At 46.8% G+C, this 12,991-nt stretch overlaps 1 protein-coding gene across 1 annotated transcript in view; it reads right to left on the bottom strand.

The window, feature by feature from the left end:
* Positions 1-10,961: 10,961 nt before the first annotated feature.
* The window catches only part of KCNQ4 (potassium voltage-gated channel, KQT-like subfamily, member 4), a 73,487-nt gene continuing 71,457 nt past the window's right edge, over positions 10,962-12,991 (bottom strand). Inside the window, exons 13-14 of the mRNA XM_006886515.1 lie at positions 12,126-12,255; positions 10,962-11,339 (exon numbers count right to left, since the gene is read on the bottom strand). Of these exons, the coding sequence (XP_006886577.1) occupies positions 11,127-11,339; positions 12,126-12,255 (343 nt within the window). The 3' untranslated portion in view covers positions 10,962-11,126. The remainder of the gene's footprint in view (positions 11,340-12,125; positions 12,256-12,991) is intronic.

Raw genomic sequence — 12,991 nt, 5'->3', positions numbered from 1 at the left:
CTTTTCAGTTACATTTTTCTATTTTGGGGTTCCAAATAGGCTATGTTGTAGCAAAGCCTCTAGGAGAAAGGAAGGCAGGTTTCCAAACCACTGAGTTCCATGGTGTCTGATGGTGTGTCCAGCCTGGACAAGCTGGGACGGGACAAACCCCAGAATGGGCTCTTGGGTCAGACACTTTCACAGTGGAAGAAGACCAAGTTGGCGAATCAAATCCCCATAACCCCAGTGCATGCAGAAGGTGGGTGGAAGGGGAAGACCTAATCAAATTCATTGCTGTTGAGTCAATTCTGATGCATGGTGACCTGAGGGGACAGAGCAAACTGACCCATAGGGTTTCCCAGGCTACTGCCTTTACAGGAGCAGACTGCCACATCTTTCTCCCGTAGAGCAACTGCTGGATTTGAACTGCTGACTGTGTGCTTTAACCAGAGCATCACCAGGGTTCCTCGGATGAGGAAGATGTGCCCTTCAATTTTTCAGAGGAAAAAGAAAACTTGTTTTAGCAACTGAAATTGTCGAAAGCACATCCCCTGGGTTGAGAAATAGTCATTAGGTGCCATCAAGTCGACTCTGACTCATAGTGACCTGATGTACAGCAGTTCAAAGCCTTGCTCAGTCCCGCGCCATCCTCACAACCTCCATTGTGCTCCAACCCAGTGGTTTGGTCGCCACCTGATTCATGACAATCCATCACACTGATGGTCTTCCTTTCTTCCTCTGACCCCTCCTTCCCTTTCAAGGACTGGCCTCACCTGATAACGTGTCCAAAGTATGTGAGATATGTAGACATCCTTTTACTTCATCTACAAAAGTGTAAAACTTCCAGCATATTCAGGACACCCACCTTCATTTGAGCTGAGCTCCTCAACGTCATGGACCCTGGATGCTCTTGTGCAGCGCCTGAGCCTAGACCTCACGAGGCCAGGCAGCTTCTGTCTTCACCCTCCAAGAATGCAGTCCTGAGAACGGGGTGTGAGAAAGCCATTCTAACCCACGGCGTGATGAGCAGTGTCACGTCCTGTCTGTGCAGCAGGGACAAACGTTCCCAGTGAGGACTTCTGAACCAAGCAGGGGTGCTGACAGCAGCACCGAACCCCAGATGCGTGAGTCAAGTCAGTTGGAAGCACCAGACCCAGGCACGATGCCTGAGGAGTGTAGCCACATTAGTGATCCCAAGTGAGACCAACAGAACTGCTCAAATTGCTGAGCCATGGAATCGTCAGTAAATAAAGTGGCAGTTATTTTAAGTTATTAAATTCTGAGGTGATTTTTTTTATGTAGCAAAGACAAATGATACACCAAGCTAAGATAGTATGTGCTCTTAAAGCCATGTTTGACGGCAGTCTAAGGGCTCCCAGAGCCATCTGCAAATTTTTGCTGAGCTCGACAAACTTTGGAAGTTAAACAATGGTTTGTGCATTAGTTAACTGTGCACCTGTATACCCCAGGGTCTGGATGACCTGAGGGCCATATCTAGATCTTCAGTATTAGTTCATCCTGTGTATTGTGCTGAGCCAAGGACCTTGCATACAGCAGGTGCTCAATAAACATTTATGCAATTAACCGAGTGCCCTGGGACTTGCCCAGGTTACCAGCAACTCCCGTTTGGATTACTGCAGCTGCCTTCTGTCTAGCCTCTCTCCCAGACTCGCTCCTTCAAACCCATTTTCCATTCCAGAAAGAAAATGTTCTAAAGTGTGCATCTATCCTGGTTGCTCCCCTGATTCAAATCTTTCGCTGGCCCCCACTTGCTCTCACAGCATAACTTTCTCTCTCACACACCTTGGACGTGTTGCCAGGAGGACCCAGGCTCTTGAGAAGGACATCTCGCTTGGAAAAGTAGAGGGTCAATGAAAGAGAGAAAGAACCTTGGTGAAATGGGTTGGCATAATGACTGAAACCATGGGGTTGAGAAGAGCAGAGATTATAAATAAGACTGGTTGCAGGACTGGGCAGGATTTTGTGCCACTGGGCACAGGGTCACGATGAATCGACTCAATAGCCTCTAACAGCAGTAAATCTAGACCTCTAATTCTATAGTTTTATTTCACACCAGTAACTCCCTTGGTCTTGGGGCCTTGGCAAAGGGTTTTCTTTCTGTCCGTGTACCCACTCTGATGGAACATATTCATCACCATCTCCACAGCCCCTGGGCCTGGGCACATCCTCCTCATCTTCCAGTACACTTAATGGTCCATTTTGTCTGAGAGAGACGGCAAGCAGTATGGATCTACACTTAATTATAGGCAATGGGTAATGCTTTGGCTGCAGTCGGCTACTCATAAAGCACAGACTTGGAGGACAAGTGAGAAGGAAGAACTGGGAAAGTATTCAGAGAGACTTTGGGAAATGGGCACAGAATGTAAAGATATTTCTGTCCCAAGTGGGAACTGACTAAAAGGCATCCATTACAGAGGAGGTTTTTATAACCAAGTGACAAGCGGGGCATGTCGATCGGCCTCTCTCTCCCGCCCCTCCAGTGCTGCTCATTGTTGTCAGGAGCCATCAAGAGGGTCCAACTCATAGCAACCCGGTGACAAGAGAACAAAACCCTGCCCGACCCTGGGCATGAGCTGACTGCAGCCACCACCACATCAATCCATTTTATTGACAGACTTTTTTTTTTAATGACCTTCACTTTACCAAGCAATTACCTGTCTTTTTTCAGGAACAAGTCCCTCCTCCTGATAATGTGCTCGAAGTCTGTGAGATGAAGTCTCAGTATACTTATGTACAAAGCAGCCATGGTGGGAAGAAAGGAGACTATAAATTGATTCCACTGGACTTTTCCGTCACGGAAGAGGCAGTGGTTTATCCTCACTGATGTCGTCAAAATGTAGAGTTTCAGGACTAAAAGGGAGGTAGAGGGGTTCTATTACCATTATACCTAATAACTTACTGTATTAGCTTCCTGCAGCTGTCATAACAGATTACAAAAAAGTTGATGTCAAATACCAGAAAGTTCTGGAGGCTAGAAGTTATGCACTGGTTTTGTTGGGGCAAAATCAAGACATCAGCAGGCTGTGCTCCTTCTAAAGGCTGTAGAGGAGAACCCATTCCTTGCCTCCTCCAGCTTCTTCCTGGTGAATGTCACCATCCTGAAACTTGTGGCTGCACCATTTCAACCCCATCTTCACATCACCACCTCCTTTTTTGTATGAATGATCTCCTTCTGCCTCTCACTTACGAGGCCACTTGTGACTGGGTTTCAGGACCACCACACAATGCAGGGAGATCTCTCCATATCAAGACTTTAGCACCTAGAGAAATAAAGACTTTTTCCTTACAAAGTAACATTTTCAGGTTCCAGTGATGAGGACCTGATGTCTTCAAGTGGTCATTATTCAGCCCCTATATCCACTCACAAAACTGTGCTTCTGCAACTTTGGGGTCTGCTGGTTTGGAGCTCTTCATTCTCAATGGAGGGGAAGCAACATAATTTTCACTGAATTGGAAGTAGGCTTCCACCTGGCTATTTTGAGCTCTTTGTGCCACTGAGCCAATAGGCAAAGGAAACCAGACCAATTCCGTTATCAAGGGGAAATTGGTTTGCTGCTACATATCAAGGACAAGGACAACTAGGTCCAGGACTCAGGGAACTCTCAGGCCGACTGGGTAAAGAGATGTTCTGCCAATTCAAAGTGTGTGGTACAAACCCCCCAGCTGCTCCAGGGAATAAAGATGGGTAATGTGATTTACTCTCTTTGAAAGCCCAGTGGAGAGTCAGCTATGAGTCAGTTCTGATTTGACAGCAATAAATCTAGTTTTCTTTTCTTTTAGCACTACTGTGTAGAAAAGTTAATGAAAAGCTACCATTCCCCAAACCATGAAAGACCACTGAGGGTTTAGACTCTTCCAGAATTATCTGAGTCATCTCACCATATAAAGACCCCCTCACTAGCTGAGGTCTTAGCTGAGAGCAAACGGAACACAGAAGGGCAGTGAAATACCAAAGTTATACATATCAGTGATAGGAGGAAGCCTATTGTTTGTGTGTGTCTATATCTATATCTCTGTCTCTGTCTCTATCTCTATCTCTCTATTTTCCTTCTGGGCTTTGCAGTGGCCTAGTGATAAGAAGCTGCACTGCAATCCCAAAGACATACAGCTCAAATCCACCAGCTGCTCTGCAGGAGAAGGATGGGCAATCTCCTCCCTCATCTTTAACTGCCTCTGAAAGCTCACTGGAGGGTCAGTTCCAACTTGATGATGGTACACGACAATGTACATATTAAGCAATCATTTTCCTCATTTTCCCTTGTCATTTTACATGAGAGTTGGAACAGTTTGGTGTTTAGTTGCAGGTAAGGTTGTAACTTGTGTCGGCGAGGAATTTGTCATTGTTGTTGGGTGTTGTTGAGTTGACAACTCATAGCGACCCCGTGAGCAACAAATCTGAGCCTTTCCCTCTCCTGTGCCATCCTCACCATCTTGCTATATTCCAGCCCAGCGTTACAGTCACTGTGTCAATCCATCCAGTTGGAGGTCTTTTTGACTGATCTTCCAGAATGGCCAATTTGACACTTGATTAGATGAAATATGGATTTCTATGACTACATCCTAGAGATGGGTGCGTTTGTTGGACTGTGGGAGTCTGTGTGGATTTTGTGGGCATCCTCTTTGGGGGAGGATAGAGTGTCTTTATTTGTATGAAGGAGTATATTGTTCGATGTTGCTGAGCTGACTTCTCTCTCATACTGACACCATGTGACAGGGCAGAACTGTCCTGTGGTTTTGGCCCCATTCTTGGGTATGATCTTTATGGGAACAGATCACCAGGTCTTCTCCCCACAGAGCAGCTAGCTGGGTGGGTTTGAACCACTCATCTTTCAGTGAGCAGTCAAGCACTTAACTGTTGTAGATGCATCTTATTAGATGAAAGATACTGATATAATAAGGGGGTTCAAATGTGGACTGATGTGTGTGGATACTAGTGTACACAGCGGTGGACTGTTCTGGCTATTAAAGTATTATCTTTCCCCTTCAAATCCACCCCTCTATACACTGCTCTGTAACACTGGAGCTGGGACTCTGCAAATCACATGACTCCTTTGTTAACAGGCATGGAACCGTCCTAGGACAGGAATGGCCTTCCTGGGTGATGCAAATGGTTAATGTGTGTGGCTGCTAACTAGAAGGTTAGAGTTCAAGTACATCTGGTGGTGCCCCAGAAGAAAGGTCTAATGATACACTTAAAAAAAATCAGCTACTTAAAACCCCATGGAGTATAACATCTGGAGTCAGTATAAGTTGGAGTCAATTCTATAGCCTCTAGTTAGAGGAAGATGAGAAAGTAGGATGGGGAGGGACACCCTATCTTTGATCCCTTTTTTAACTACTTCACCAGCAATATCTTCGAAGTAGCCATCAATTCCAGGTTTTTTTCTACAGTCCCAGGCAAACCTCACTGAATCCTCCACAAGGTACCAGCACCAACCAGATAACACTTCTCGCTCAGATCTGTGAGCCCCAGCACCACAGAACCTCTCTCCAAGTCTGTGGCTTCTGATACACCCAGCCTCTTCCTTTTACTCCCGCAGCCCAGGGCCCATGGTGCTTCCTCTGGCAGTTTTCTCTAGATTACCTCAGTGTTCTCATTTGCTTCTCTCAGTCCATCTTCCATTGTGTATCCCATCCTTTATTCCTGGGACTGAAAGGTCTGGCATAGTATCTGGCACCCTGACTGAGCCCTGACTGATAACAAAATATTTGGAAAGTGGTATCCACTCTCCACGGGGTGGCCAAGCCAGACAAAAGTAAATCTGAAAGTGCCAAGGGTCACTACCTGATAGGAAGGCTGAAATAGGAGACCTGTTTGCTTAAGCACCCAGGAATAGCTGGCATGAAGCCACCACTATCCTCAGGACTTTTTCATTATCTGAACCAATGAGCTCCATCTTTAGCTTAAGCCTTTTTTGGGCCCATTGAAAAGAAATGTGATTCCACAAAGAAAGAACATCAAAATTATTGGACATGTTAATATCACATACAAGCAAAATCTTGCTAAGGATAATTTGGAAACTACTCGATGGAGTACATGGACAAAGAACTTCCAAAAATTCAGACTGGATTCAGATGAGGATATAAACAAAGGATAGCACTGCTGACATCAGAGGGATCTTGGCTGAAAGGAGAAAACACCAGAAGGATGCTGACCTGTGCTTTATGGACTTTGTAAAGACATTCAATTGTGTGAATCATAACAAATTATGGATAACACTGTGAAGGATGAGAATTCCAGAACACGTAACTCTGCTCATGTGGTATACATAGACAAGTTTGAACAAAAGAAGGATGTATCACATGGTTTAAAGTCAGGAAAAGACTGCCTGAGAGTTGTATCCTTTCACTAGACCTATCCAATCTGTTTACTGAGCAAATAATCTCAGAAGCTAGACTATATGATGAAGGTATCAAGATTGAAGGAAGACCCATTAACAACTTGTAATATGCAGATAATGTATCCTCGCTTGCTGAAAGTGAAGAGGGCTTGAAGCACTTATTAATGAAGATTAAAGTCTATAGTTTTACTATAGTTTATATCTCAACATAAAGAAAACAAAATTCTTCATAACTGGATCAAACCCCCAACATTGTGATAGAGAAAAAGACTGTTGTCACGGATTTCCCTTTACTTGGATCCATAATCAATGCCCATGGAAGCAGAATCAAGAAATCAAATTATGTATTGCATTTCTAAGATCTGTAATAAAAGACCTTAAAAAATATTAACATGCAAGAAAGCATCGCTTTGAAGACTAAGGTGGGCCTGATGCAATTCTATCTTTCCAATTGCCTCATATGTAAGTCAAAGTTGGGAAACGAATAAGGAGAAATTAAAAAGAATAAATTTTGAAAGGTGATGTTAGCAAAAAATATTGAATATACCAGGGAAGCCAGAAAAATAAACAAATATATCTCAGAAGAGGTACAATCAGAATACCTGTTAGAAAGGATTGCAAAATTTGTCTCACATACTTGGGACATGTTATCAGAAAGGTACAGTCCCTGGAGAAGGATATCATGTCAAGTAAAAGAGTTAAAAAAAGGAAAGCCCCTCCATAAGATGGGCTGACACTGTAGTTACAACAATGGACTCGAGAACAGGAGCGTTTGGGGGGCTAGCGCAGGGCTATTGGCCAGGGTTTCAGTCTGTTCATTGTACATAAGTGACACCTAACAACAGTAACCATTATCCATTCAGTTATGTACCCAAAATATTTGTTGAAAATCTAACCTCAAGGTTTATAGTTAGGAACTTTGGTAGTGTAGTGGTTAAAGAATTTGGCTGCTAACCAAAAGCTTGGCAGTTCAAACCTACCAGCTTTGTGGGAGAATGATGTGGCTGTGGACTTCTGTAAAGACTTGAAAACCAGATCAAGGCAGTCCCACTCTGTTCTGTGGGGTCACTAGGAGTCGGAATGTACTTCTTGGCAGTGGGTTAAACCTGTGACTCTAATCCCATTTGCAAATGGCTTGTCTTTTTTGTATTAATGAGGCAGGATTAGTATAGTGCATGTTTTGAGTCAATCTCTACTGAGATATAAAAGATATTAAACAAGAAAGCAAGCTGAGGGGAAATTGAGCAAGACACACACCAAGACATGAGAAGATCTCCAAAGAACAGCGAAGCCGGAGCTGAGAGAGAAAACGGCTTTCCCTGGAAACAGCACCCTGAATTCAAACTTCTAGTTTCATAAACCATAAGAAGAGTATGAATAATATTGCAAATAATAGGAATTCAAGAACATTTCATTATGCTTTGAGGAACCTGAGCATAGAGCAAGAGGCAGTAATTAAAATAAAATCATGGGACACTTGTGGTTTAAAATCAGGGTCATACCGCTTTATCATACTTATTCAATCTATTTGCTAAGATAATCATCTAGGAAGCTGGAATGTATGAAGAATACAACATCAGGACTTGAGAAAGACTTGTCAACAACTTGCAATACGCAGATAATATAAGCTTGCTTACTGAAAGTGGAGAAACCTCTGGTGGCCACAGACCATAGAGAGCAGTGCTACTAATCAAAGGCTACAAGTTCTCTGTTGGTTCGAATACACCAGGAGAAAGATCTCTTCCTATGCAATTTACAGCTTTGGAAACCTGATGGAGGGTCAGCTACAAGTTGGAAGAGACAAACTGAAGAATTCTTAAAGCATTTCTTGATAAAGAAAAAAAACTACAGCACAGCTGGGTGGGTGGGGGAGGGAAGGAAATGAGAAGGATCCGGGAGAAAAGACAGGATAATTATGGGCAAGGTCCAATGGTGATTAATTTTATAAAACATAATGCATGAGAATGACTGTATGAGACAAAATATGAAGACTAGTGTAAAACACAATGCGTACGAACTTTGTAAGAAAACCAATAATTTTAAAAAAAACCCCACAACTACAGTTTTCAGTATGCATAGATTCTACTTCAACATTTAAAAAACAAAAATCCTCACAACTAGACCAATCAGCAACATCATGATAAAAGAGAAAGGATTACTGTCAAGGATTTCACTTTCCTGGAATTCACAATCAATGGCTGTGGAAGCAGAAGTCCAGAAATCAAACAATGTGTTGTGTGTATCTTCTGTAAAGATCTCTTTAAAGCATTTAAAAAAGTAAGATGTTGCCTTAAGGAGGACCAAGGTACACGTGACATGATATTTTCAATTGCCTCACATGCTGGACTTTGAATAAGGAAGACTAAGAAGAATTGATGCTTTTGGTTGGTATTTACAAAGAAAGACTACTGCATATATAATGGAGTACCGGAACAACAACAACAAAACCTATCTTAGAAGAAGTATAGTCAAAATCCTCCTTAGAAGGAGCGTGTTGATCATGTTATCAGGAAGGATCAGTCTCTGGAGCAGGGAATCTTGTCTGGTAAAGTGGAAGGTCAGTGAGAAACTGGAAAACCCTTAGTGTGAAGGACAGACACAGTGGCTATAACAGTGGGTTCAAACACGTCCACAATTATCATGAGGACAGTGTTTCATTCTGTGTGAGGAGCTGGAACTGGCTTGATGGCATCTAACAACAAACTATGAGAAAATACATTTTCTAGTTAAAGCCATTCAGTTGTGGTATTTTTGTTACAGCATCTCTAGATAACTAAGAAAAGCTACATTACATTTGGGCTTCTGTTGCTTACAACCAAAAATGTCCTAACTAATCCAAAGTCCCCTGCCCCCAGCCCCAGCCCAGGCCCCCACCCTACCTCTACTTAACAGAGCCAAGTCCAACCACCTCCTACTGAAAACTTTAATGAAACCAATAAGTTAATAAGTTAACAAAGTGAGGTACTTGCATATCTGAGAACCGGCTTGGTGGGGGAACCTCAACTGTAGAAGGAGGGAGGGATTCTTCCCACGACTCCTTTGGTCTTAGGGTATTCCCACTCTCCTGACCCTCTCCACAGCGCTGCCTCTGAGGGAGTGGATGGGTGGCTCTCTGGGGAGAGTGCAGTGTGGGTAAGGTGAGCCAGTTAGGCTCCATCCAGGGCATGATGGTCACATGCAGAGGGCATGTTGGGGCAGAGGCTGGGCACCATGAGGCTGAGCAAGATCCAACCCCAGCCCTGGCGCTGGTGCATGCAGGTCCCCAATCTTGAGATGCAGGCAGCTTGACCTGAACCCCTTGTTCCCTGGCACCCAACAGAGTTGACACCGGTTCACTACCCCTCACCCTCCTGCATTGGCTATACAGAAGAGGGGCAGAGTAGGGATACCAGCGAGGTGCTAGGGACCTGGAGTGGTTCAAGGGTGTATGTCAATATAGGAGGATGCCAATCGAACTGAAGGCATGGGCTATGGAAGGAGAGACAGTGCATGTGAGTGCCAAGTGCACAGTTGGTGCCCAAAAGGAGTAGTTAATCTGCATTGTTGTTTTCTCTGGGAATTACAGTGGGTCTGGGAAGGGACCAGGGGTCTCTCTGGTGGATGCCTAGGCCTGAGTTGTGTTGTAGGAATGCCAAGGAGAATCCTCGGAGGCAGGCAAAGGCAGCAGTTAGGGCTCCTGGACCTGTGAGGAGCAGATTTTCTTGGGGAAGAGGAGCTGGAAATGCTTTGGAGTGAGGCCTGTAGAGGCCTGGGGCCCATCAGAGCTCCATCTCCCAGTCTTCCAGCACAGAGCGGGGAGTTCACCGCACATGTAGGTCAGGTTCACTGGCACCATCTACAGACGGCCAGGAAAGGCCGTGCAGTTCTATGCTCATGCCTCCAAAGTTGTGTGACTGTGTTGAGGGGAGGGAGACTTTCCACCCATGGGGGTGAAGGGGAAGTAACAGGAAAGTGTCTGTGTGACAGTGGGAGCATTGCCTGTAAGGGGAGAATACAGAAACTTGTGCTATCAGAAGTGTCTGGAGGACATTCAGCAGAAAGAGGGAGCCCCGAGGAGATGACACTTGCAAATGGGAAGAGAGACCCAAGCACTGCCCATGCGAGAGGGCAGAGGAGAAATAGGCCCCATGCTGGTTAGGGATGGGTGATAAACTAAGAATGGGAAGGGGGATCACGGCCAAGCAGCCTGAGACCAGCTACTGCTGGGGGCCCATCTCCCATTACGGGAGGGGCAGAGGAACCCCATGGGGGTCCCTGAAGTTGCATATTTAAACACAGTTTGCATATATGGTGCCCACCTGCCACGTGGCAGGGTCCTGTGCTTTGACGGTACCTGTTGGGGCACCTTGGGCCCACGCTCAAGTAGGACGGGGCCTTGGCGGGAAGGCTTCCCTGCTCTGTCCGAAGGGCGGGCCTGAGACCTCGCCTTGCATAGCTGGAAGCTGGGTCTGGGCCCAGGGCCCCAGAGCCCCGTTCCCACTCCCGGCAGGCGGGGCCAGATCTCGCCTTGATGGAGTGGGCAGGGCACTGGGGGGCCCAGAAGCCGCGGGACAGCCGCTGCTGTTGCCCTCTGTGCGGCCTGGCATGTAGCGCTCCTGAGGTGGGGGCAGGTCGCTGGCACCCATAGTGGGAATCTCACCCACCCAGGCAGCTCAATACTGCTTGTGGCCTCTCTCCCCGCGTGGAATGCGAGTTCAAGTAAGAGGAGTCCTGAGGCCTCAGAGAGCCGGGCTGAGCGCCAGGCCGAGGGGCTGGCCATCTGTCGCCCCGCCCATGAGAAGCCCCTCAGTCCATGTTGGTGCTGACTGAGCGGGAGATGCTGAGTGTCTGTGCGGAGACGGAGATGTCTTCGTGGTCCACAGGGCTGTGGTAGTCAGAGGTGATGTCAGGGTCGAAGAGCGGCACTTGCACGGTGCCCAGGCTGGCAGAGGTACCAGAACGCAGGCAGCGCGAATAGAAGCCCAACAACAGGTCCAGTTTGTGTTCGATGGACTGCACCTAGGGACGGGACAGGGAGGAGGAGACGGGGTTGAGAGGGGATTGAGGGGCGGGGTTTGACTGGAGACGGGGTTTAGGGTGGAGCTGGGAGCAACTGGATGACGAGACCCCGCCCGGGAGCCTGTCATGGGCGGGGCTTTGGTGGAGGTGGAGCTTGGCACAACTGGAAGAAGAGGCCCCGTCTGTGGAAGGCGTGTCGGGGGGCGGGGTTTGGATGAAGGTGGAGCGAGAGAGAAGTTGGGCGCAGCTGGATGACGCCCCTAAAGGAGGGGCGTGGCTTTGGCGGAAGAGAAGCTTGGATGTAGCGGGGCGCAACTGAAACACGAGGCCCCGCCTAGGAGAGGGGCGCGGAAGGGGGCGGGGCTGTGGGGGCGGGGAGGTGGGAGGGGCTTGGTCAGAGGGCGGGGAGAAGTTGGATGCTGGGGTTTATTCCAGGTGACAGAAGTTTCCTTGTGGTAGTCTGGGATAGTCTGGGCAACTAAAAATTGGGATTAAATGGAACAGGCAAGACTCAGTGGTTCCAGATTTGTTTAGTTGCAAGTTCACCCGGGAATGACGCAACTTGGAGTGCTGGGGCTGTCCAGGAAGCGGGGTTTTATCTGTGGGAGGGTCGGCAGTGCAGGAGCCATGTGGGCCCTGCTTGAAACACACACCCACAGGTGGGTGCTCTAGGTTGCGACTATGAGAAGTTAACCACTCATCCTTGTTCTTGCGCCCACGGCCCTCATCAGCTTCTCAGTCAACAACCAGCTCCACCACCCCAGTCTAACTGCTCCCTATACTCACCTGCTTCTCCACCTTGACCACTCGCCCCATCATGCTGATTTCATCCACTGCCTCGGAGTCGCAGGGCCCCTTGTCGCCCTTCTCCCGGGTCTTCCGATCCCCAGGCCCACGACCTACAATCTGGTCCACCCTATCGGGAAGGGAAGCCATCAGAACTCTTTTCCCAGAATAATTCTCTGTAGCCTGCTGAAGGAAGAGGATGCACTAGGCGATGAAGGAGAGGGTGAGGGTGTATGTGTGTGAGCAATCTGCGGGAACATCGTCCTGCCCTCTGGAGGCCTAGTGGATGGGTAGGGATGAGGAGGTGAGAATAATCAAGGTCCCAAATGACCTTCATATTTCTAAATCCCAATCCTCCTTTCCTTTGACCTATTAATAGTGTTTGGCTAACCCCTTCCTTCATCAAACCCTTTCTTCATCTGGGTTCCCAAATAGCACCCTTTCCTGGTTCTCCTACATCACCAACATTTCCTTCTGAGCCTTCTTTGCCTCCTTCATCTCCATGATCTCTAAGCATTGCTGGACCCAAGGCTCAAAGCATCAGGATGGATGATGAAGAGATTGAGATTGTTCACAGTTTTAGTTTGCTTGACTCCACAGTCAACACTCTGGGAACCAGCAGCCAGGAAATTAAAAGACATATTGCGATGGGAAAGTCTGCTGTTTAGGGACCTCTCCAAAGTACTGAAGAGCAATGGTGTCACTCTGGAGACTAAGGTGCATCTGATATAGGCCATGAACTTTGCAATCACCTGTTATGTGTCAGAGAATTGGACAATGACTAGGGAGGACAGAAGGAGAATTGATGCCTTTGAGCTGTGGTGCTGGAGAAGAGTATTGAATGTACCATGGACTGCTAAGAAAAC

This window comes from Elephantulus edwardii, unplaced genomic scaffold (genome assembly GCF_000299155.1).
Source record: "Elephantulus edwardii isolate Elephantulus edwardi_28Jun2011 unplaced genomic scaffold, EleEdw1.0 scaffold00049, whole genome shotgun sequence".
Lineage (NCBI taxonomy): Eukaryota > Metazoa > Chordata > Mammalia > Macroscelidea > Macroscelididae > Elephantulus > Elephantulus edwardii.
Note: the sequence above shows the minus strand (reverse complement) of the source record. Positions and strands in the feature narration are given on the sequence as shown.